This window comes from Aptenodytes forsteri, unplaced genomic scaffold, assembly GCF_000699145.1.
Source record: "Aptenodytes forsteri isolate BGI_AS27 unplaced genomic scaffold, ASM69914v1 Scaffold338, whole genome shotgun sequence".
Lineage (NCBI taxonomy): Eukaryota > Metazoa > Chordata > Aves > Sphenisciformes > Spheniscidae > Aptenodytes > Aptenodytes forsteri.
Genome location: NW_008795124.1, coordinates 917,905 through 944,733, shown reverse-complemented (window position 1 = coordinate 944,733; position 26,829 = coordinate 917,905). Strand labels below are relative to the sequence as shown.

Sequence of the window (26,829 nt, the reverse complement as noted above, 5' to 3'; positions counted from 1 at the left end):
CAGGTGGCAACCGCGAAGTGCGGCAGGGCCGGGCCGGGCCGCGCCCCCGGCGTACGGCGCGCACAGCCCTCCCGAATTCATCCGTTACCGCCGGATGAGCGGTAAACCGGGCACGTCAGAAGGATTTTAGTAAGACGCTGCCTCTGGAAGTGGCAACGTGGTTCGGTAGTATTGCACAGAACGGATAGCAGCCGGCATTTATCGGGTACGAGTCATCTGGTATTTGGCAGGTTCATTTTCCGAAATTCCTCAAAGCAAAATAGTTAGTGGCTTGATTTAAAAAAGCTAAAGCAAAACATTTAGATAGGTGTTCCCTGAAGTGCCCTGTTTCCACCACGTCAGTTATTTTGGGGGCAAATACGATGCACTGCCCGCCTTGTGCGGCAGATAATGCAAACAGAATGAAAGGAGGATCGCGTCCCAGCAGCCTCCTTTAGCAGAAGGAAGGATTGTTGCCTGATTCTCTTAACATTTTGCAGAGGAAAGGAAACCAAAGTTGATCCCAGACCGGAGCACAAAGCTCAGTCCTTTGCCAGACTGCTTCAAACCCCAACAAGTTTCTGCAAAAGCAATTTTAAGCCCATCAAAAAGCATATGCCCCTGTTGCACACTGTACAGGTTAGCGACATAATCGCTGTAAAATAGTGGTTTTTCAAGTTAGGAACAAAGCATAGGGATGTTTTACAAAGCAACAGACATTTTCCAGTTAATACCTGGCAAACAACTTGCCTGATTTTTCAGTTTTATTAAGAGAAGTTTTCAGCAACAGAGGACACTGCAGAAGCCTAGGGTGAGAAAAAGTCTACTTCAAATGGATTTCTCAAACAATCCCTACATTTAACCAAGTTGCTTCAGATTTTTTCCACTGCATGTACAAGAGACCTTAAATACTGTTTGCTGAGAAAACCTCAACTACATGTTTTAAGCATCCCTCTTTAGATAAGTTGGGTGTAAAGTTTCAAAGGGTGCCAAACACTATACCTACATGTTTAAAGCGTATATCCTATTTTTACTCGTAACTTTTTTCCAAAACCATTATTTTTACTGTAACTATAAAGCAATAATTCTGCCCACTGCATTTTCATTTAACTTTTTAAAAAAATGAATACATGTAGGGCCTAGATAGAGGTACAGCTTATGACTCTATCAGGAATTACAAAAATTAGGCTTGGAACAAATTCCATAATGCTATTTTTTGTTAGTTTGAAATTCACGGCTTCCTTAGAGCTCCATACTAATCTTCTGAAGTTGTCCATCCACAGTTTCTTTAGATGGTCGATACTCTTGCATATTATTGCCATCCCAGTAAAGGTAAGTGTGTCTTTGCAGAAATGAAAGAAATACCAATGTGCTTTCCACAGGAATGGAAACAGCCTTCTGGGATGTGCGCTAAGCATTATCTTCTGTGAAGGATGTGGGTATCCCCTAAGAAGTGTTTACATTTGGGTGCATTAGGCTACCATTTCCCCAAAATAATTCGCAGACAGATGGGCCTTAGGAGTGAAGCAGATATATGACATGACCACTGCAAACAATCTAAGACCAGCTGGGAAGCAGCCATTTAAAATTATCTCATTAAAAAGCCACCAAGTGTCAATGGTTTGACCAAACCACACAGTATGGAAATTGGGAGATACTTTAGTTTAATTGGCAGGAAGTATTATACCCAGTGTCAGTTACTTCAGGATGACATGTCAGCTTGATGCAGACAAAGTCTTGGCTGGTGTGGTTAACCACCAATAACTGCGTGATGCGAGAAAGGGCAGAGGCATGTCAACTGTTTGGTGGCTTCCATGTGCTGCTGGTAGCCAGGGAAGGTTTGTTAAGTGTACATAGCTCCTTGATAACCGCACCTGATGACGCAACTCAGGTGGTCACCTACAGCTCAAGAAGAGGGAGAATATAAAAACCTTGCCAGAAGCACAGATCAGTCAGCGGTAGGTTAATAGCAGTAAGTAGAAACAACTAAGGAAGAAATGGTTACTATATTGTACAGTTGACTCTTGTATACTGTTTCCAAGGCGCATGAATAATTTCTTGGTGATGCCTTGCCTTTCCCCTCCCCCTACATGCCCCAAAAAACCACCACCTGAAGCAAACCTTCACTTCTGCAGGAAGTTGAGGCTGCATGTCCTACCATTCAAATGCAGACTCAACTTCAACCATTTCTGATTCATATTCCACTGTAAACGACTACAATACAAACATTTACTTCTTTCAAATAAAATACACAGGTTTAACCATAATTTTATACTATCTCCACAGATGCTTAACAATTTATTTGTCAAGCCTATTGATAACTGATTTTTTTTTTTTTTTTTTTTTAACAAAGAGCATAATATAAAAGTAACAGTACAACAATTCCCTGCTCTACCAGGTCTATTTCTTCCTAGCAAGGAGGAAAAACTTCAGACATGGATTTGGGTTTTTAAAAAAAAAAAAAAAAAAATAGAAAAGATAATGTAAAACTTTTCCAAAGGAGAGTGTAGAGAAACCTTTGCATTGTAATTTACTCCAGATTTCATCAGCCTCAGAACACCAAAGCTTAGAACACCAAAACTATAACCAAACAGAACCCGAAGAGGCAGTACTCTGCGTGAAGAGTTGTATTTGCCAAGTGCAGTCAGTGATGCTTCCAAAACAAGAGAAATAAAAAATAATAGCTAAGTTGGACACAGTTGTAACTATCTGAAAAGCACTATTTAATTAAAAAAAAAAATCAAAGCAAGACAGAAAATTGACTGCATTTTAGTCAAATGCATGCATCTGTCTCAAATGTGGACATGATTTTTTTTAATGAGCAAACAAGATAGGCCAATGATTAAATGGTAAAAACCGACAGGAGAGGCATTATTACAAATACTAAATTCAACTGCAGGTTACAGAATACTGTTAAAGTCTGTTCTTGCACTAGAACTCCCATCTTGGAGCCTGACTTGGCACCTCTGTCTGGCATGACCAACCTTCAGTTCTATCCCCTGTTCCCAATCCTCTAAATTCAAAACTTAGCTATTTTTTCCTCCTCCTGTCACATGTGAAGCCAGTAGCCAGAGCACTATGAACACAGGAAAAAAATCTCTCCCTCTCACTAATTTCAGTGTGGCAGCAACTCTGTAATTCTGGAAGAATAACTGCAAGAGTCCTCCTAAGATCTGGCAGATAATCTAACACTTACTTTTTCTATTGAGATGGCATATAAACCATCCTCTTAAGGTATGTTTGCCTTTAGTAAAACACCTAAGGGCTTTAGTGTCAAAACACCAGAAATTCTGTACAGGTAAATTTCCACAAGGTTGTAACTTGAGTATGTTTTCAGAGGAAGTCTCCTAATACCAAGCCAACTCTCCTGTAAAATAGCAAGGTTCCCCAGCACGAGGGACACAATTCAGCTTCTCATTAAGAAACATTTATACACTTCTACATACATTTTTGTAGATATGTGTCTATTTTGAATGTATACATATACACACACACAGAGTGTCCTTTTTCACAACTGTAATAGTTACCCATGACACGACACATATATGCACTCAAAAAACACACACATTCAGACAACTCTTAGAGAGCCCTCCTTGCATGAACTTGCACATTGCATCTAGTCAGACCAGAAAGCATCGTGACAACAAAAAACACTTTACCTTCTGAGAGGAGACCGCTATTTCCCAAGCCTACAAGTTAGTGATTAAAGCAACAGTTCCTGAGGGAAGACTGACTTGCACTTGCAGTGTAACACTTGGTTGAAAACACTACAACTGTGATAACATTGCTGCGGAGTATGGATCTCAGTGGGGACCACAATGAGAACCACTAAGCTGAGAGATAAAAATCCAATTCTGTCTCAGTTTCTTTTCAATGTAGAAACAAGAATATTTGCATAACCAACTTCTCATCCAGCATTCAGTGGAATATCTATCTCCTACTTATTGCAAAAACTGTGGCAACAGGTATTTTCCAATACTTACAATAATTGTAACAATCTTTTAGATAAGAGATATATATGCATACATGGAAGATACCTTAAAAGCAAACAGATAAAATGCTTACCCCCAAAGCTGGCAATCTTTGTGTGCAACTGACAGCAACCTTCAGTTTCCAGTCTGTTTCTCCATCGAGCTGGTCAGTTCGAATGAAACACGAACCTTTAAGTTATAAAGAGACATCAAACTATTTTTTTTATCTCAGAAATTCAGTTTGGGTTAAAAAATTTAGAAGAGTGAAAATAAAGCAATTTACAACCATTTTTAAATAAATGTGCTACCTATAAAACGATTCATATTTTGGAATGTCTGTGTGCTTTCTTCCAGGAATGCCCCAGATATCACACAATAGCACAATTTTTCTGATAAAATTAACTATATGTCTGTTTATGAACGGGAGGGGGATCCTATTTTACAGGTTTCTTAATAGTTTCTAAACAGGTTTCCAAATTTATCAGCAAGAGATACCACTTCACTGGCTGAAATTGAAACAGGTTTTATTTTTTTTTTCTTTTTAGATTTGTGTTACTTGTACAATTCCAACACAATAGAATAATGAACTTATGCCTGTGATTTTTGTCTCTTTGCTGGTATGACATCACGTACTTCCACTGCTTATAGTCTCCTGGCTTCTCTGAAAAAAATTTTTTAAAATAAACCCTTAACATGGCTACCATTCAAAACAATATGGGTCCCAATGTATTATACTTAAATAATTTTGAATCATCTGTAATTGTCAAGGATCCAAGGCTAAAGAAACCTGTCAACACATGCACAGTACTTAAGGTACGAGGGAAGCTCAAGATACAGACTGATACATACTGAAGAGAATCAGTATACTTTACAGACAGAAGACTAGTATTCAAGAAACAGAAAACTGAGACCAGTGCAGAGCCTCCCCCTGCCCCAATAACTAGTTTGATGGATATCATGAAGTCTGGAGTATTACATAGGTTACTAATGCAAGATTCAAAAAAGACTGCACAAGAACATTGCAAATCTGTTAAAAACATACAATTAGCTACAATTTCCATCTAGTTTGAAGCCTTTAAAAAAGGTGGTAAAATTTTAGCAATACTCTTTACAATTGCTACACTAAAGAAACTTCAAATATTTCTGAAGTAATAATTACAACTTCCATTATGCTACAGGCTAGCAACTGTATACACTATTGTTACTGTGTGCTATGGGTGTGAAATAAAAATAGATTTTTCTAGTTATTTGTAAATTTTAAACAACGTGTATAGACATACATGCATGTATACCCATAATTCCTTCTATATTTCAACCAATCCAATAAAAACTAACAAAGTCGTTTCATCACTAGAAGTGGTATGGTAGCAATTAAACTGAAGGAGACACTGGCAAAGGAGTTCATCCAGGTTTGAGACTTCTTACACAGACAAGAAGACAATGTGCTAGAAGCTTTGAATCTAATAGGCAATACGTCAAGAAAGGGTACCTACCAGTGAACACAAAATTGAGAGAGATTCTTTTCTAGGACATGTGGACCCTGATGTAAGTAAAATCTAACAGAACCCAATGTTTTATTCATCAAGGCCTGTAAATTCAGCAGTTCAATGAGCTAATGGTCTGAAAGGACATGCTTGGGAGAGAAGCCACCTGAAATTATATCTGACTAGAAGGTAGCATTTTTGCACAAGTCTTCATAGAAGCTTACAAGCCTTCATGTAACAGCTGTATTTATATTAAGTGCATAGTAAGTAAACAAATCTTTAACTGTTAATATAAACAGCTCTCAGAACACATTATCACAACTAAATTTCACCCAAAGCTCAGAGCTGCAAGCTGCAAAGCTGTATCTAAAGTTCTTGAAAAGCTGATTTTAAATTCTTGACAGGATCCTTTATGGATTTTCTTCTAAAAATAAAATACTATAAAGCACTTTTTGAAGAGTCCAGTGACATACATTGCATTATAATTAAGGGTGAACACCTAGAAATACCACGGTTTCACCACACTTTCCATCCATGGCATAGATGAGCCTACTTTCCATCATACTTTTCCTGTACAAGACATTTCATGGTTCTCTTTACCCTTCCTGTCAATGGTTGCTCTCTTCCATCAATTTCATTTAGAATTATACTATAGATCAATGCAGTTCAAGACCAGTGTGGCTCCTGTGAATGGTTGACTGCACATATATTCATTTAATAGAGCTCACACTATGACATGTATTGGCCAGCTGCATTTCCTCTCCACTTCAGCAGTTAATTTCATCAATAACTTATCTCATAGCCTGTTCCCTTTTATCCAGAAAACGGGACTGCTTTCTGCTAAGTCAGCTTTCAATAGTGATCACAACAGCAAAACTGGAACAATACAATCCGCTTCTCTACCTCAAATACTGCAGCAGATTTGACTGAGTAATTTTAATTATACTGAGATACTGATTTTAAACCTGGCTTAACTAAGCTATAAACATGGGATATTAAACATGTAATTAGAAACAAGGTATAAAAACAACTCTTCACCACTACCAAGCCCTTGGACTTGTAAAAAACTAAATATTCCCCACTGTGTATTGCGTGGAAGTCACACATACTTTACACCTTTGGAAGAAGGTACTTGAGTCAGCAGTACCTCAAACTTCTAAAAATCAGTGTCTTCTGAAAAAATAGCTATTGTAACTGCTCCATTTTGAAATGCTTGGAATCATTGCCCCTTTCCCCCAACCACAAAATTTAAAAAAACAAAAAAGAAAACACAAATGTAGTAAAAAATTGTGTTATGTACTTTAACAGAATGCTTTAGGTCAGTGTTAAAAATCTCTTACATTTCTAACCTGAATATGACTTGCCAGGAATAAAACATCTATATAAACATCAGGAATTGCTATTCCCTCTGAATTCAGTGATAACTCTTGAACCTGACAATTATTTTACAGCACACAAAGAATCAAAAATTTTTTTTTAATTTCTGTGCTGCTTAAAAAGTCATGAAGTATTTTAAATATTTACCAATCAAAGCATAGCTGTCTACAAAAAAAATTCCACAATGAACATAAATTTTCATAAGGCTACATATAAAGGAGAACAAATAAAATTAAACTTTTTACTTTGTAGAGTGACTGCACTCAGATGCTCATTTCCCATAACAATACACAGTCATTCAAGATTAGTGGACAAAGTTGAACATTGTGAACGTCTGACTTATTTCTGTCTTTATAGTGAAAATTTTGGAATTATCTGAATTAGGATTTAAGGGTTGATTTAAGGAAATTTCACTAGGTTTAAAGAGTTTAATCATTTATCGGAAGTGGTGCAAACTTCACGTGAGCACATCTGAACTAAGTATGTAATATTCATTTAGCCTAATCAGTTGAAGACAGGCATAAATCAATTTAGAGCATGTTCATGCAAGGTGCTGCCCAAGTGCAACTAAACTGATTTTTAAAACCATTTCAGTTGAAATCTGTGAAACTTGTATCCTTAGGGAAGTCCTAGGACTACAATTCCGTTTTTTGTGTTTTAGCAAAAGCTCAACTATTTGAGGCCTGTCCAGAATTTACCCTAAGATTGCTTTTCTGTGTATTGCAGGTGCTGCTTTTCCAAAGGATGAAAACCGTTTTAAGAACCTGAAGTAACTATGTAACTTCAAAATACATTGGTAATTATCAGACTTCTTGATTATGGTTATTTGAGATACTATGGATAAAAAAAACCCCATCTTTTTTTAAAAGCTATTTTGTGTGTTAATAGAATATTGAACAAAAATAACGTTTATTTCAGTAGCTTTTATGGTGTTTTGAAATAGAGATACAAAAGCTCATCTATGAAGGCACTAATTTAGGGCCATGATATGCCCGGCCTAGATTTGTCAAACAAAGGTACTGTGCTCAATACAGAGTACACAGGAAGAATCCTACTTACTCAGTGTGTGCTGGACTTAAGGCTTTATTCAGGACATACATGCAGGACATATACATGTCAAATGCTTCTGAGAATGGTTTGCACTTACATGTGCATCAGTAACCTCTCTTATGGGCCTGCCTACCTCTAGAAATCCTGAAGAAAAAGGCCCTGGACACAAATTTTCAAACTAAATACAGGTTGTGCTTGGGAAATGCTGGTCATATTTTAGCCTTAAACTTATAAACAAAGTGAGACAATTAAAAAAAGAGAGAGAAAAATTCCCCCCCAACCCAGAGAGAGAAGCTTCTTAATGAAGTAAAATCCAATTATATCATAAGCATCATCATCAGATAGCCAAATCTTGTATTTTTCATACTATGAAACTTGCTATTCATATTTTAGGCATTAATTTCTTTATGTGCAGATATCTAATTTCCTGAAATTATAGTAATGTACATAAAATTGTGCTACCACCAAGCACTTAAATTTTATTTTTATATACACAATTCTGAGTATTAATTACAGTTTTTAATACAGGCTTCTGAAAACAAGCTATTACTTGGGATCTTACATATTTTCTTAAATGTATTCTAGCTTACAGGGTTTTTAAAATAAGTCACTCGGAAGAGAAAATTTTTTGTGTATTAATGAAATTATTTATTTCATTTGGAAATGTTGTTTCTGATAAGCAGAAAGATGGATAATTTGTCCTTAAAACAATTAGCTTACTATTCAGCCTGTTTACCAAGTAGTTTCTAAAGAAAGTGTAGTTAACACAAGAAACCCAAAATAGCAGTATTTGACAGATTAATAATGACAGATTAAGAGCAGTCTACTTTGCAAAAGGAAAATAATTTAAGTTATTCTGTATAAAATTGCATCACTTGATTTTCATGGAAAGCTACAACGAAGAAAAAAAAAATTCATTCAAATGATCTGAATTACATCGACATTTGGTATTTGCAGTAACTGTGGAAAGAAAATCTCAACTACCCTAGAGAAGTTGGTTTAATTTGCTGCAGAAACAAAACTATGTGTCATTTGTAGCATCTCCTGTGTATTGTTCTTTCAGAGATGTTTTAGGCAAAGGCGCTTTAGTAAGGAGACTGCAACAGAACTTTTCTTAGTAGCCTAATAGTGTCCTAAAATAATCAGACAGAAGCAGAATATCCTACCAGTTATACAAGTATGGCCTCATGTTCTTTGTTAGGCAGTAATACTCTTGAATAATCCAAGACTGGATAATTGAATCCAAATACCTCGAAGTGCATGCATCAACTCATGGAAATTCCCTGCAAATCAGGTTCTGAAAATGGCAAGGAAAAATTTAAGTAGAGTGACATCATGAAAAGACAGAGATTCATCCCTGCTTCCTTTTTGATCATGAAGTCTACTGGCTTTGTTTTTACAAAGAGAAGGTGGGAAAGCACACTAATACTTAAAGCACTTGCTTTCCAGGACTGGCCACAGTTCTTGACTAATGGCAACATGAGAAATTAAGATGGTTTTCTTGTCATAAGAAACTAAACTATCCCACTTGTCCTGTATCCAGAACTTAATTTTTTATTTCCCCACTCCCAGTTCCCGGCCTGGAAGAAGGATCTGAGAAAGAAGCTCTAAGTCATGAGATGAGATGGAAGAGAGAGGATTCTGAATTCAGGGGGAAAAAAACCTAAGGAATAACTTATCCTGACTAGCATTAAAAAATGACAAAGTTAATGACACATCATTATAAAAATACTTCCACACTTCTATCCTTCACCTTTTCTGCTCTTGCTTTAAGCAATCACTTACAGCAGATCTTGTCTTCAACTACACCTATTTAATCAGCATTTTACAAGTGAAATTATTTTTAAAAATACTTCGATTTTTAGATTTCACAAGTACATTCAAATCCCTTCCACAGAGCATTAACAGTCAACCCAGACACGGTATTTGTTACAAACATCAGTATACACAGTAAAGAATAGTATATAAGAAGCCAATCAACAACACAGAAGTTCTGAAAACCGTATTTAACTTTCACTTGGAGAACATTAAAGTTAACAGGTTCCTGCTTGCACATTTTTTGCCAAATATCAGCAAGCTTAAAAAAAAAAGAGACTTGCCAGTAAGCACTGAAGAGAACTCATAGGTATAATTCAAATATGCCATAGCACACATTTTAATGTTATACTGTGGTGAAGATGCATCAGAGGGAAGCAACTGTAATTTAGTTGTATATAGCAGATATGCAGGAATATGCATATTTTACAAGCATATTAAAGACCAAGCAGCCCAGTCTTGAAAAGTTATTGGTTTGGTGCATAAATGCAGAGTTGAATTCCACACTCCATTACAGATATATCATCGAAAAACAACCTGCGAGTGGGTGCACTTAAATTAGTCTAAAAAAAAATCATAAAATTAAATTACATTTACTTTCTATAATATGTAACTGATAAGAATTCATGTCAGTTATTCTTAAAACAGAGATAATGCTAAACCACCACTACACATCTGGGTTCTTCTCAGTCAAATCTAAATAAATAAAATTATGTCTGCCTTCTCTCTCAAGAGCTGTATCCAATGAATTTTTTACAAATGAGAACAACAGCTACAACTAATGCCTTTCAAGCCTCAGCAAAACTGAATTATTAAATCTGTCTGCCTATATCCTATTACAGCCTACTTATGAATACTTGATTTTATTTTGTATAATTGACAACAGTTGTCAGGAAAGGAAGGTTGTAACCGCAATCAAATTAAGATCAACTGTTATAAGTGTCACAGTGAAGAGCCTGCGTCAAGTGTTGATGAATTAATTGATGGGTCACTGGGAAACAGGGCATGTGGAACTGTGATGTCATAAACTGCTATATATTGTCTGGTAATATTACCAGCCTTCCTGCTTTAAGTCAAAAGCACTGAAAGAGATGGGTTACTAGAATATACCCAACAAAAGAAAAATGGACTTTAACTTCACACACCTAACACCAGATCATTTACGAACAACTTAATTTTTAAATCATTTATACTACTTAAGTGACTATGTGCATGAAAATTTTAAACTGATGACAAGATGAATAGCAGCACCAAGATGACATGTTGGAGTACAGTTTCATTTACCACTGTAACAAGAAGCTTTCAATTACGATAGCTTCTAAGGAGGAAAAAACCCCAAGACATCTGAAACATCCCAAACATTTAAGCTACAATGCCATCACATAGAATGCAATCAAAAAAATGTAGTGACATTTATACAAGACTGATTAAATTAGTTTTAAAGCATTAATTTCTCTTAAGACCATGAAAGAACTGTGTGTACTTGAGATATTTGATCTGAATTAAGAAACCAATGAAGCAATTGATTAATTGGAATTTAAGCCATCAGTCACTGGATCCATGAACAGATTCATTTACATTCTAAACAATCAGCTGATGGTCTTATAGGATACCATGTATTAATACACAGTCAATATGATACCCCCAAACTCATCACAGTTCCTTATTGACAAGCACACAGATGCTTTTAATCCAAGCTTGATCACACTGCATCCTTTTTGGATTGCTATATTGATTCAGTACGCTTTAGGAATTTTTATCTCTATTTTTATTAAAAACATTATAGAATTCTCTTATATATAGCAATGTTCCAAGTAAAAAAAAAAAGCATCTACATTCATATTCACATTCTCAAATTTTAACTTACTGGTTTATATTGTTTTGAGATATACAGAAGGATACTCAAAAGCATTAATTTATCTTTTCCATTTAATAGGATTTGATGCACCACTTTGCTCCATTATTCTTCTGACATATACTAGTAATCAGTTTTTGGAGAAACCCAGTGATACAGAAAAAAGATAGTGCGAATTATTTACATCTTCAGTTTAATGACTAAATCAAAAACTCTGCCATACAGAATGCTTAGAACACTGAAAAAGTTCTCGCTTTTCAGATAAAAAAAAAGGTGGGGGCCAGAATATCTCTTCATAATGGTATGTAAATCAGTACTGTACTTGGCAGATGTCAGCTTTACCATTACATTTTATACAATCACCAGAATTACTTGTCACTGACACTACTCCCTGTTTGTGCATTTGCTTAGTCTGCTATTCTAGTTGTTTTTAACATTTAGAACTGGAATAACCTATGGTGATCTGTCCCATGAATGATCCAAACACATCGCTTGATTAAAATCCAAGAATCTTGAGAGTATTTTCAGCCTTGTTCATTCATTTGTAAACCAATTTTGCTCACATCTTCAACATATTAGTCATATTTACTACATATGTTAGTATTAGAAGCAGGTTTCTCAACAAGCAGTAGATGGTACATCTTCCTTCAAATGAATCAAGGATGAAAGTATTTTCCAGAAGAAGCAATTGTAACACAGTAGGAGAAAAACCCTACCTAGTGTAACCTACTACAGCAAGCTAATTTCACTGAGATTACAGACTTTGATACAAAATATGCTGCACATCTGGATAGGTAAAAGGGATGAAACAGAACCTTTTGCAACCAGAGAGGTTACAGTCTTTTAACACAAAAGTGGCTCCACTGCAAGCCATTTTAAGGCCCCACTAAAACAGGAAAATTTTCTAACACGGTTACTATTCCGTAAGCGCTATTCCATAAACACCACCCATTTTGGTATCTTATCATTATTTGGATCATTATTCTGGTCTAAGTACTGAGTTCAGCTGGCATTTTCCATTTATCTGTCCTTAACAGACAGTGCTCATTTGGCCCTCACAGGAAAACATTCCGGTTTACAATTGGAAAGTTGGTTCTTATTTAAAATGTGTTATGAGAATTATTCTAAGTGCAAGTACTGCATGTTTGATTAAAGATTCAATAGGATCCTTCTTACAATGTACAGTCAGATATTGCAGTAGTTACATTATACAGGACAACCATTAAGTTGCTGCCTATCATAACAGAAATGGAATCAGGAATTAGGACTTAGCTTTCCTTTTTTGGCTTAAATTTCAGTAGAAAAATCAAAATTAATTCAATCAATTTTCTGATCCTAATGCAAAGCACATGTTAACATCGATGCCACAAGTAAAGGTTCAAAACATTCAAAATATTTTAAGAATATTGACTAAACAGGCTCCCTGATTCAAGAGCTCTGACAGCACAGCAGAAATTGCTCTCCCCATCAACCTCCCTAATGCACTTAAGTATTTCTAAAGACCAATAATACAAAAAAAACCATATACATATACACCTTAAAGAATACTGCTTGTAGCTGACTTAAGCAGCATTTTCTCTCTTGATGAAAGCAGAGCTCACAAGCAGAAGAGATTGAGAAAAGCATATGGCGAAATATACCAGAATCCATTGAAAGCATATTTAGTCTTGAAGATTTTAGCAGCAGCAATAGTAATCACCTTGAAGGACATACTGTTAACTAAGTTAGGAGGAGCAGGAATCAAAGCCTTGGTATCTCATAAAGCTTAAACACTGAAAAGTACAAGTCAAAGGAGTTGACAAAGCCATCAGATTACAATAGGCATGTGAAAAACAAGGGGATACATCTTTGGTTAAAAACTTAGCAGGGAAAAGCATATTCTCCTTTACCAAACGGGAGCCTGGGAAGAAGCAACAGACCCAGCTGCAAAGATTGATCACTGGACTTCAATACAGCAAAAAGCAGAGGATTTCTATTTTTTCCAATTTATTTTTACTTGACAGACAGAGGAAGGCTGTGTAAAGCTACATGGACACCTGCAATCAGAACTAACTGAAGAAGTTAAATATCTGAGCTAAATTTTATTTACCCTTCATATGTACCAAAAGCAATGACAGTGCAGCAACATGGGCCATAGCACTCGTATGGAGAACCCAGTGCCCTCCTCAACTGTGTACTCCTTACAAGACAGGTTGCTCCACGTTAGGTTTTCTACCACTGGAAAGAGAGCTGCTAGACTAAGGTAGTTCAAGTCTACACAAGCTTCCATTCCAACTCCAGCCAGCCACACACCTCAAGCCCCATACTGAAGTCAGAATCAGATTAACATGTGCAAGCCATCCTTTCTTTATGAATACATTAAGATTGATTTGAGGATCATTTCTAAATTTTTAGTGAGACAACTTTAAAACTACTGCAAGATCGCTCCTCATTAGACCTAATAATCAGAACTTTATAGACTATGCAGAAATTCCTTTTTCATAATAAAGATGAGGACCACCAAGAGACATTTTCCAATTGTTTCAAAGAATTATCAAGTTAACGTTAACAGCTTGCCTAGTAAAGCCTTCAGGTAAGAAAAGAAAAAAAAAAACCAAAATTAAACAAGGTAAGAGAAGAAAAAGGTGACAGTGTCTTTTAGAAACCATAATGCATAGCATCAATCTTATGAACAGGTACTTTACAGGAAACCTATTATAAACTGCTTCTACACAAGAATTCTTGAACCTAACTTCTGCAAGAGTAATTTCTTCGTCTTTTATTTTCAAAGCCTTCGACAACATATCCACAGTCTATCAGTTATAAATATACATATAGTTTGTTTGCCTGACTTGCCCTGCCTCTGAGATCTGCTTTGATGTTTCTCACCTTCAGCTTTTCTAAGCTGTTTCCCAAAACTGGGGGAATTGTTTGGGATTTCAAGATACTCAGACTGCTACTCCAGCCAAGCCACCAAATGCCCTGAAATTCTGGGGAAATGCATTATTGCTGGAGAGTGGGAACAGGCAAATTTATGCCTAACACAATACAGAGCCTCCTTACAGATCAACTTTTTCAACTCTTACAGTCTTTTTTTTAATATGAAAAATAAATAGTAAAATATTTCTTTGTTACTTCTTATTTTGCTGCAAATCTAATGAAACATATGCATTGTGCTAGTCACCCAAGTATGCCCAGAAAAACAAAAGAAAATAATTACGTAACAAAATACATGATCATGTCTTCTAATAACATTTTACTGTTAATTTTACATCCTTAATATATAGAGAGTAATAATATTAGGAGCTTAATGCCTACTGAGACCTCCTCCTTCCACCAAATAACACTCATACTATCTGACTATATCTTAAAACAAGTAGCTGATCACATAGAATCAGTATTACTCAGTGGCTTAAAGTAGGTACCAAAACATTTCAAGCTTGAGTTAAATCAAATGTTAAAAACGGAATAGGAACTGAAGTATAGAAACAGATTAAAGTAGTTTGGACAGATTGTTGGCAGCTACTCATGCCCTGAAGATAAACTTTTATCTGGCCGTATGTGCAAAACTTAACTCTAGTCATTTATCATTCTCTATAGCAATAGATTTTCAAAGCATTTTAGTTCCCAGACAGGTAGGTTTTATAACGCTTGTTTTCTAAACATAATAGAAAATTCCAGAATGTGTGACAAATGCAAGTCCTTCAGCCTTATTATTCTGCGATAGTTGGTTTTCTAAAGAGATAAAAAGTGACATCAGTTGCACAACTGAATTCCAAACTGACATTTTTTCCTCTGGTTTGATTTTCAAATATCTGAAGTTCCAGAACAGGCTGGGGCCCAGACAATTAAGTTGTTTGTAGAACACTTATTCCTAACTATCCAGAATAAAAAGATACTACTTGCATCACCCCTATTATATTTTTTTCTTGCAGTGAGTTTGGAGTTTTGTACTGAGACACAAATGTTCTAATACTTGCATTTTCACATCTACAAAACTAGACCTTTTAAACAAGTAAAACATTCTTGCCAGCACAATGCTCTCTTTCTGTGGAGAATTCATCATTTTCAAAGTAACTTTTCTTTAATTAGCGGACTTTGAGAAGGTAGACTCTGGAGTAAACCTTTACTAGTTTACTCAGAGCTCCTTCCAACAGCAAATCAAGCTATATGAATGATGACTTAGCCTGTAATTGCATTGCATATTTATGCCAGTAAAATGGTTAAAATTTTAAAAAACATCACATCTGAGGCAGTTATATTGCTACAGAAATGAATTGCTACAAAACCTCATCAGAAGAATTATTTTCCTGTTTTATTCCCACATTTTACTCATGCCACTGTTGTTAATTACAAGTAAAGAATCCTGAAAACTCTTAACTACAAATTTTAATACAAGTGAGATTGCTATTTTTGTTACAATTCTGAAAAATGTAAGCAAGTTTGCAACTAGTAATTTATGCCCGAGTAAATATACCATTTTTAAGGAGTTTCATAAGTACAATTCAAGAAACTGATCTATGCAATGGGACATGCCCAGAGGGACCTCGACAGGCTGGAGAAACGGGCCGAGAAGAACCTCAGAGTTCAACAAGAAATGGTGCAAAATCCTGCACCTGGCGAGGAACAACCCCACACACCAGTATATGCTGGGGGGCCACCCAGCTGGCAAGGAGCTTGGCAGAAAAGGACCTGGGGGTCCTGGTGGACACCAAGTTGAACATGAGCCAGCAACATGCCCTTGCGGCAGAGGCAGCTACCAGTATCCTGGACTGTATTAGGCAATGTATTGCCAGCAGGCTGAGGGAGGTGCTCCTTCCCCTCTGCTCAGCACTGGTGAGGCCACACCTGGAGTCCTGTGTCCAGTTCTGGGCTCCCCAGTACGAGTGATATGGGCATACTGGAGAAAGTCCAATGAAGGGCCACAAAGATTATGGACTGGAGCATCTCACATAGGAGGAAAGTCTGAGAGAGCTGGGACTGCTCAGCCTGGAGAAGACAAGGCTCAGGGAGGATCCTATTAATGTCTATAAATACCTGGAGGGAGGGTGCAAAGACGGAGCCAGGTTCTTTTCAGTGGTGCCCAGTGACAGGACCAGAGGCAATGGGCACAAACTGAAGCACAGGAGGTTTCCTCTGAACATCGGGAAACAAGAATTATTATTTTTTAACTGTCAGAATAACCGAACACTGGCACAGTTTGCCTAGAGAGGCTGTGGAATTTCCCTCCTTGGAGATATTCAAAAGCTGTCTGGACATGGTCCTGGGCAGCCAGCTCTAGGTGGCCCTGCTTGAGCAGGGGTGTTGGACCAGAGGATATCTGGAGATCCCTTCCAACCTCAACCATTCTGCGATTCTGAGATACTGTCTAAAGGACTCACATAGTTAAGACCACAACAATGTAATGCAAGCCTGAAAAATACCAGATGTAACAATTGTACAACTGGCATTACCTTGCAAGGAATTAAAGGTTCTTCACAATCAAAGGATTGTGAGAATTTGTAAATGATTTCCCATTTCCCTATTGCTTCCATTGCACAGCTGTAGTGGTAGACAGAGTATTTTGGAATGTCCACACCGGTAAATTACTATATACTGGATTTAAAGACATACAATAACAAAATTGTTTTACGATGATGATGTGCATGACAGCATGCTTGACAGCAGTGGAACTGATCAGCCAGTGGGAGCTGCTCTCTCTAGAGTATCACCTCTAACAGAAAAAAAAAAATCTTTTGCCAATTTGGTAGCTGCTGAGAAGTCTACAGCAGCTGATGTATTAAAATGCATTTGTGGACCTTATCTTACTAGACTTCTACCTTTACAGTTTTCACAAGTTTTTACAACCTTGTTAGAAGAGGAATATCTTAATGCAGTAGTCTGTCTCTTGCAAAAACTACTTTTTTCCAGAATCAGTGCCTGTTACTCTACATAGAATCAAGTGTCTGCCAAAAATTCTAACTATGCAAAAGACAGATGTACAAGGTTCAAATACCATGGTCAGGAAAGCTGAAGTAGACCAGTAAAACCACTTCCACTTTACCCTTTGGAAGTTCAGTTTCTACCAGAAAGGCTGAGGAAAAAACCCAGCTCTACTTTTCATACCATCACAAAACATTATCTGTGACAAGGGGGACCTCAGGAACAAAAAGAAGGGTTTAACTAAGATTAATCAATTCTTATCCTCCTAAAAAGCTACTAACAGAACAGTATCATAACAGTGTTGTGATTAGTCTGTCATAGGCCTAAGTAGTTAGCAGTAGTACAGAATACAAGCAATTCTTCGTAGTCCTAGTGTCTATGGAGCATGTCACAAGCCCAAAAGCTCCCTTGGCTCTTTCAGCTGCAGATACCTTAGCAAATAGCCCATTTAGCCCTATTTCCATGTACAATACATATTCTCCCAGTAACTTTCAACTTGTGGCCAATTTCAACCAAGTATGGCAGACCAAAGATCTCAAGGATATGAAGTTCCTTGAATTTTTGTGAAAAATGAAAGGATGAAAGAGCCACATGAACAAGAGAAAAGCCAAGCTGTTCGCACCAGCAATCATCTGTTCTAGGACCTAGCAAAAATTGATAGCAAAAATCAACATGTGGTTAGCTCAGAACCAGCCACTGCATACGCCAGCTTTTGCCCCATCAATAATAAGAATCTGAGGTTACTGGAGGTGGGTAAATGGAAAGTTTGAAGGAAAAAAAAATTTAAGCTTCTTTCATTCTTTTTTGACACTGTAGCCACCCTATCAAATTTGTGTTCCTCTCAGAATTTCACATTTGAAAGTTAACAGAGCGCAAATATTCCAGAAATACCAAGTCTTATAAAGACATGCAACAGATTTTCATGAAGGATCAGTTCCAGTTTATGTCAGAACACCTTTGTGTTTTAGCATAGGAATACCCGACCTGGATCAGAAGCCGGTCACTGAACCAAGGCACAACCAAGCTGGAGGACAAGGATTTTAGCTTAGAGAAGGAAAGAGTTTATCTTTGAAATTTTTCTTCCATCTTGTACAAACATAGTATCTTTGATAATACTACCATAATGCTGAAGTCATTGACACCTGCTTCAGCTGGCAGTTCCTGTGGACAATTAAAGTCATACGATTATGTCTGGAATGCCCTCTCTAGCTTTTGACCTATGACCGAAGATGGCATATAGACAAATAAAACGTAGAGAGCATGCCAAGCAATTTAAAAAAGAACCTCAAAACTATGTTAAAGGCCACTTAGGATCTAGCATAATTTCAGTAAGGGAGCTTTCCGTTGGTGTAACACAGATCTTGCCTACATTTGCATAACAGCTTTCCACTAAGGCAGTCAGTTGTTTTTGGCATGATGCCTGCTTATACACCAAATGAAAATAACCTTTAAACCATCTTTTGCAGCCAGCTCAGCATGAACATTTCCTTTAATCTGATGGAAGGCTGATAAATGGGACAAATCTTCCTAATTGCTTGTCATCTTTGCCATATGTAATGAGCAAAAACAAGATTCAGACTTAACCTTCCCCCCCTCCCTTTTTAAACCCAAGATATTATTCCAGAGTTTTTTTGCTCTTTTTTCTTTTTTTTTTTTAATATTGGAAGCCAATGAAGATCTTGTGGAAATCTCTGTTACATGGGGAACCTGACAGCAGCATGGAATTCATATCTGAGGAGCGATTTCCACCTGCTCCATCCCCCCGGGAAGTAATCCTAACTCTAAACTCAGCCATCTAGCTGCCTCCATTCATGAATGAGGGGAATACCAATGTTATGGACTGTCAAACATGAATACAAAACAAAGACCCACCTATATTAGTCTTTAGACTAACTTTTCTAAAATTCTGATTAAAAAACCATAGGAATCTTAGAAATTAGACACATGTACACAGTTACCATCAAGTCATTATATCAGATTATATGAAGATACCATTCTAGACAATGTATCTGATAAAGTAAAAAAAAAGACATCTAATAAGAGTTCAGTTTTATCAAAATAAGCTTGATTCCTTGAAATTCTGCTTTGCTATGTAGAGTTAAAAGTATCCTAATAAACTCAACATTCCTAAAAGTGCATTTGGGGGGTAGGTGGGAAGTGGAAGGGGAGGAAGACAAACACACGCCACTGTCTCATTTCTTCCATAGTACCACACTTACGTGAAAAGAAGCCAGAATAGTTTTAGGCTGAACTTTGTAAACTACCCATTTATAATTCAAACTCCTTTTTTGACTGAAGATATAGGATATTGCAGTGCTGCAGACCTACAGTAATACGTAGTGTAAATATTGAAGCTGGAAAATAGTACTTTGCCCCAAAAGAAGCTTACAGGGTGGGCTGGATTTTAAGATTAGTTCAAACTCTTTGCTTTACTCTTTATAGATTTATAGTAACAAGTTATAGTTAAACTCTTTTATTGCACAGAAGATAAAATAAAATTACATATAGAACATAATGAGGCAGCTTGCAATTACCTAATGTACCCGTCACATTAAGGTCTCTCTGAAACAAAGCACAATTTTCCTCTAGGAATATGCAGTATTGATTATTTGCAGGCTGCAGTGTGGAAGTGGCTCCTACAGAAAGATGAATTATCTTTTTCTGAACCTAGTATTTATAGGTGGCATTTGTTTTGTGTTTTTTTTTTTTGTTTTGTTTGTAAAGAACTGCAACACCAATATAACTAGTTAACCTGTTGCATGCTTATAGCAAGTGCATTTTCAATGTTAATAATCACATTCCATGTGTAGCAGAAGTGTATATAAAATAATTTATATCAGAATTCTGGGAAGATTTCACTCAGTTTGCTCTTTACTCACTCATTATAATGTTCATTATAAATGTTCATTATAATGAACATTTACACAGTAGGTACACAACTCAAAGTGCTCTCAAACATTTTTTTAATATCAATTATGGAAAGTATTGTTACATGATAAACTTTTAAAATAAGCTTTATTTTCTAGATAGCAAATTAATGGAGCTTCTTACAGGAAAATTTTAATTATGACATTCTAAGAAAGCCGACTGAAGTAGATTTAAACACTGAACACTGAAGTAAAATTAATGAATTTTACTTTCAAAAATGTTTTTCTTCAAACATTTCTGACATAGGGATTCACCCTGTTCCCCTCCCCCATCTATATCTTGACAAAGAGACAGTTTAACTTCTATTAACTGTGGTCCTTCAAGATTTATTATTGATACATATATTGCAATCAAGACACAGAGGTATCCTGTGCAGATGCATTTCTGGCCTGTGTTGTTCACTAACCACCACACCTGTGCCCGATCCTTCAACTAATAGTACTACAGGGAAGAGAGACTACACAGTGTCTTTTAACCTCACAAACAGAATCCAGGAATTTAAAAATTAACAGGGAGGAAAACAGGCTATAGCGCAGATATGCAAAATACATAATTTCAGAACCTGTTTTGTTGCAAGCTAGGCAACTGTCGCATTTTGTTCTTGTTCGTTTATTCCAGCAGTGACAATGCATCTGATGTAAACTACTGCAAAGATCCTAATTAAGGACAGCAAGCTAGCTCTCACCAGATGAACAGTTCTTGATGCTCCTACAACAACAAACACTGCACAACGTTACATATTGAGTTCCCTACACATTTCTGCTGTGCACTCATCACTTAGAAATTACAACTGATACGTACCGCTGCTGGAGTGGATGATGATTGCTTCTAAATGCCTAGATATGTAACACCTAATCCAACATAGCTAGTAAAGGCTAGGAAAATTTTGGATCAACACACATCGACCTTCTACCACGTACACATTGCATGCAAGTGGCCTAGTTTAAAGTAATTCTTCTACAGGTGCAGAAGTCCTACTTTCTACTTTTCTAGGAGCTGTGATTTCAGCTGAAACAGTTTTTAGGTCAGTAGGAAAAGATGACATTGTGAGTAGCCCAAAAAGAAACATTATCAATACTTTTATAATCATGCTGGATCCAAGAGTTTGTGTTGTCAGAAGCATTATGCATTTTAATAAAATGTGGTACCGTGGGAGGGAATAAAAAGAAAAGCCCATGTATCCTGAACCAGAGGGTGGTTAACCAAGATGGAGATTATATACAAGCTATTAGGAAACTTTGTCAGTCCAGACCAGTTATAGATGATCTAGTGCATCTAATCAGCATTTGAAAGTCATTAGCAAGACACTGTAACTTCATCTTCTTTTGGAAAACATATAGCTCTAGTAGTGTTCTGTAGGCTATCAGAAATATTTTTGTCTTCTCTTGCAAATGATCTCTGCAAATTTAGCCTTTTATGTGAAATATATGGTAGAACTCCAGTGCCACAGTGAAATACCAAGTGCCACTAATACAGGGTTTACCAACATCACAACTATTAGCTTTGTGAAATTTAGTGCTGTCTGACAAATATCAGACAGTTCTTCAGGATCTGAAGAGAAATGGTAATATAAAGGAGGGAAACTCATTTGAGTTATATGGGGGGCATCCAATAGTAATTTCTAAACTTTAATAAACCAGCTATAATTTATAGGGTTCCTATAAAGGAGATATTTGTTTCTCAAAGATTGAGTACTCCTCTATCACCATGTGAAGAGAAAGAGAGCCAACAAGAAGTGCTTTTCTTTCTCTCACTCAAGAAAATTGTTGGTTTTTTTTTCACTGACCAAAAAGGCAGTATTATTTCTAAGCAAAATATTCAGTTATTTCAGGCTTTTAGATCATCGTAACAGATTTTTAAAAAAATTATTTTAATCACGTATCAGTAGGTTCAGATTTCAGTTCTTTTCAATTTAATAACTGAAATACAATCAGATAACATTTAAATGTGTTGCAAGATAATGATTAGTCATAAATAATTTAAAATACTGTCAAGTCATATTAAACAAGTACAGTCTTTTAAATATAAAGTAGTCTTAATATTTACCTAAACATTTTGTTATAACAATTCATAAAAATCACCTATTTAGAGGAACATATCTATAAAGGTCTCACATTCACAGTAAAATTTCTCCTGTTTTACAGTCCAAGCATACTGTATTTCTCACATATGGACCCTCTCCCATTAATCTGATGAAGGTAGATCTCCTACCATCAATCTGTTTGACCACAATGCACAATCTAAAATTTTACTGCAACCACAAACTTATCATATAACCAATCAAAACATACCAGTTTTTTCCGATGTTCTGAGAAACACCATGTCAGATGGGATTCGTTGATTCTGAGGAGAGGGGGAAAAAAAAGGTATATTTTTTTGTAAGCAAGGAAAAAAGTGAATTCCAATCAAATGTCCAGTAAGATCTATCACCAAAAGGTCACACTTGGATTGAAACTCAATTAAAATAGGATTTCTCACAGTACTTTACATTCAACATTTGCAATTCAGAAATCAATATTTTCGAAAAATTATACAATAAGCAAACAACAGCTAATCCTTTCAGATGCTCTTTATAAGTGCATCATAAATACCTGAAGAATTACAACATTTACATTTTCTAGACTGAAAAGTAGTTCGAGAATATAAATATCTAATTGAAATATTTTAAAAAATAATTTCACTGAGCAAAACTCTGACACTCAGTTAGCACGTATAATAGAAAAAACAGTGAAATTTAAAACATCTGTCTTGGCACTCAAGTTGCAAACATTATGTATACCAAGTAATCTCCTCTCTCCCAACACATACAAACATACACAGAGGACACAGCAAGTCAGGGAACAGCATTTTCTTATTTCACATATCTATAAATCTCTTCTTTACAAAGACAAAACTGAATAGAATTTTTTCCTCAGTATCTAACACATAGAGCCATATGCACAGTCAGACGCATCTGCACACCTGTTCTGCCATTTCCCTTTCAAGCACAGAACTATCTGTATCAAGTCACATTTTCAATTTTCTGTTGACCACAGAAAGGCCAATCTAAGCTTTCGCAGATTAAACAAAATGAACAAATACTGCCCTCCCACACACATGCTATCTGCTACATGACTACCCAAATCCTTAGCTCTCCCACCACTTGTTCACAAGGCATCTACCAGCACCAGTTACACATTGCCAACATAGGGTTTAAGAATGAAAAACCAGGGGAAGTAAAAATAACCAACATGTCAAAACCTGAAAGAGATACAGGACTGGAAAGGAAAAAAGCGACAGACTAAGCTGACAGGTACCAGAGCGAACAGTGGACAGAGCAATGAGAAAAAGATACCGTACTGAATTGCAGTTTCTTCCATCACAACTTATGTCCAGTATGGCACATGCTGTACTGTTTGATACTGAAGCTAAACACAAAGATTCATTTGCATTTCATTTACAGACTACCTTTAACCAATTAAGAAATCTCAGTGGATTATTAGCAATGGCTTTACTAGTTTCATGCTAAAAATATTTCTTAATATTCATTTCAGATTACTTGTTGACAGGATATAACGCACAAATACTTCACATAGAAAGTACCTCCATTTGAGAATAAATTTCAGGTTTTCCTGTTATACTTGGTTGATATTGCCTTGAAAGCCACTGCATACCTAAGGCTCATCTCTTAGTTTTTAAGAGCTCAACTGTCTGTTTGAGTGGAAAAGAAAAACAAACATAGCTGACAAAGCCCTCCACGTGGCATACACGAACCTCAGATTTCAGCCTTAAAAACCTGACTGAATTTACTCAACATAAAAAGTTAAGAAGCATGTTCAGTATATGAGCATTTCAAAACTACACAATTATTCCCTATTTCACACTTCAATTATAATCAAACTGCAAAATTAATACAGCAATAATAATTCAATTGTGGCTCTATTTTGCACATAAACTACCAGCTATAGAAAACTGGTTAGTTATTTTATACAGAAGAAACAGCAATGGAGATGGGGTCAAGCTAACCTGAAAACTTCAATTCAAGACATTAAGCAATAGAACATCTCACGTACTGAACGCAGCATACAGAATCCCACCTGTAAATTTTGTAAGGTTAATCCTAGTCACAATACTTTGATTCACTGTATCAAAGCGGAAGATACGAATTCTATGGGTTATTACAAAGATGTAACTATCAAAGAAAAACGAAATGGGTTCAAAGTTATCTTTACATGAAATTCAAGTGCGTTCAGCATGTAGCAGCTCTGAACATACTTGTCCCAACAGGAATCTAGGCAATAGCCCAGACCACAGCAAAAACAAACACATTCAAAAACCTTCTAGAATCACCACAAACACAGAGGGGTGTTTTTGTTCATTTGAGTCAAGCCAGTCCTCCATCTCAACATCACGAGGTTCAACAAGGCCAAGTGCAGGGTCCTGCACATTGGTTGGGGCAACCCCCGGTATCAATACAGGCTGGGGGATGAAGGGATTGAGAGCAGCCCTGCCGAGAAGGACTTGGGGGTACTGGTGGATGAAAAGCTGGACATGAGCCAGCAATGTGCACTCGCAGCCCAGAAAGCCAATTGTATCCTGGGCTGCATCAAAAGAAGCATGGCCAGCAGGTCGAGGGAGGTGATTCTGCCCCTCTACTCCGCTCTGGGGAGACCCCACCTGGAGTGCTACATCCAGCTCTGGAGCCCTCAGCATAAGAAAGAACAAGACCTGTTGGAGCAGGTCCGGAAGAGGGCCACAAAAGTGTTAAGGGGGATGGAACACTTCTCCTATGAAGAAAGGCTGAGAGAGTTGGGGTTATTCAGCCTGGAGAAGAGAAGGCTTTGGGGAGACCTTATTGCAGCCTTTCAATACTTAAAGGGGCTTATAAGAAAGATGGGGACAAACCTTTTAGCAGGGCCTGTTGCAACAGGACAAGGGGTAATGGTTTTAAACTAAAAGAGGGTAGATTCAGACTAGATATGAGGAAGAAATTTTTTATGCTGAGGGTGGTGAAGCACAGGAACAGGCTGCCCAGAGAGCTGGTAGATGCCCCATCTCTGGAAACATTCAAGGTCAGGTTGGACGGGGCTCTGAGCAACCTGATCTAGTTGAAGATGTGCCTGCTCATTGCAGGGAGGTTGGACTAGATGACCTTTAGAGGTCCCTTCCAACCCAAACTAGTCTATGATTCTATAATTTAAGGACACAAACTGCTATGAACAGAAACCCCAGCATTCTCCAACTGGTTTGATTTGAAACCAGACAGGTAGTTTCTCACTTTTAACCCTCCACCTTTCGCTTTTTTGAAGGCAACACTTCCCCTTCATCACTGCATGTCAAAAGAAAAATCTTAGAAACACGTACACTCATAGTCCCTCCAATAAAACAGCTCAAAATACATCCGTCAAGATAATTAAACACTGGTTTGTATGGCACTTAGTGTGTAGGACCTTCAAAATACTATGCCTGACTATCCATAAAAATCAATTCAGAGAGTGAAAAAATTTACATTGTCTCACTCGTAACAGAGAACAAATGTGTATTTACACCAGACAACACCACTGAAGAAGCTGAGCTTTTTCCCCCATATATAATGCTGTACTCTAATGTTTGCCTTAGTTCTTGAGAAGCCACACTCACATAGCAATATTATTTCTGACCACAAAACATCCTGGATACTGTAGGCAAATTTTTCCATTACTCCAAAGAAACCTTCCCGAGATCAGCATGCAGCCACAACAGTGCCATTCAGTGTGACGTGAATAGATATGTCAGTGTCAACTGCCAGATTCTGTGTTATATGGGCTCAGCTTTCAAAATAAGATGATGTAAGCTCTCTAAATCTCTGGGAGGCAGGTAGCTCTTGCCACTCCCTGTAACATACTCTCAAAGACACCAATTCAGAAGTGGGACTGGAAGCAACTGCAACCGTATTCTCTATTGATGGGAAGTTCAGTATAGAGAGGCCATGAAGAGCTACAGAGATGGTACTATCTCAAGCAAACAAGATGCTTGGAAAACAAGCAAGTTTGGAAACACTAGAAAATAGATGCATGTTCTGGTTTACCTAAAAATCCTATGCAGTTAGCAAAAAACCTTCCTCATACCTTAAAATTATGCATTTTTATGCATGGATACTTCCTGATTTGCAGCAATTCCCATTTATTTGTAAATGCACAAAGAGTTAAAAATTCACTTGCTTGACTGTATGTCAACAGTATTCACCTTTAAGAGGCTGCTCACCTGCAACTGCAGCTAGTGCAGCATTTTTTGGAATCTTGCCTTATAACAGAAAACAATTAAACATGTAATAAAACGTATTGTCCATCATGAGGTGGTGAATGGAGTTAAATGCAGTTGGCAGCCTGTCACGAGCGGTGTTCCCCAGGGCTCAGTTTTGGGGCCGGTCTTGTTCAATATCTTTATCAACGATCTGGATGAGGGGATCGAGTGCACCCTCAGTAAGTTTGCAGACGACACCAAGTTGGGC

At 36.9% G+C, this 26,829-nt stretch overlaps 1 protein-coding gene across 1 annotated transcript in view; it reads right to left on the bottom strand.

The window, feature by feature from the left end:
- The window catches only part of ATP9B (ATPase phospholipid transporting 9B (putative)), a 161,772-nt gene that overhangs the window by 98,866 nt on the left and 36,077 nt on the right, over positions 1 to 26,829 (bottom strand). Inside the window, exons 6-7 of the mRNA XM_009277184.1 lie at positions 22,652 to 22,703; positions 4,045 to 4,139 (exon numbers count right to left, since the gene is read on the bottom strand). Of these exons, the coding sequence (XP_009275459.1) occupies positions 4,045 to 4,139; positions 22,652 to 22,703 (147 nt within the window). The remainder of the gene's footprint in view (positions 1 to 4,044; positions 4,140 to 22,651; positions 22,704 to 26,829) is intronic.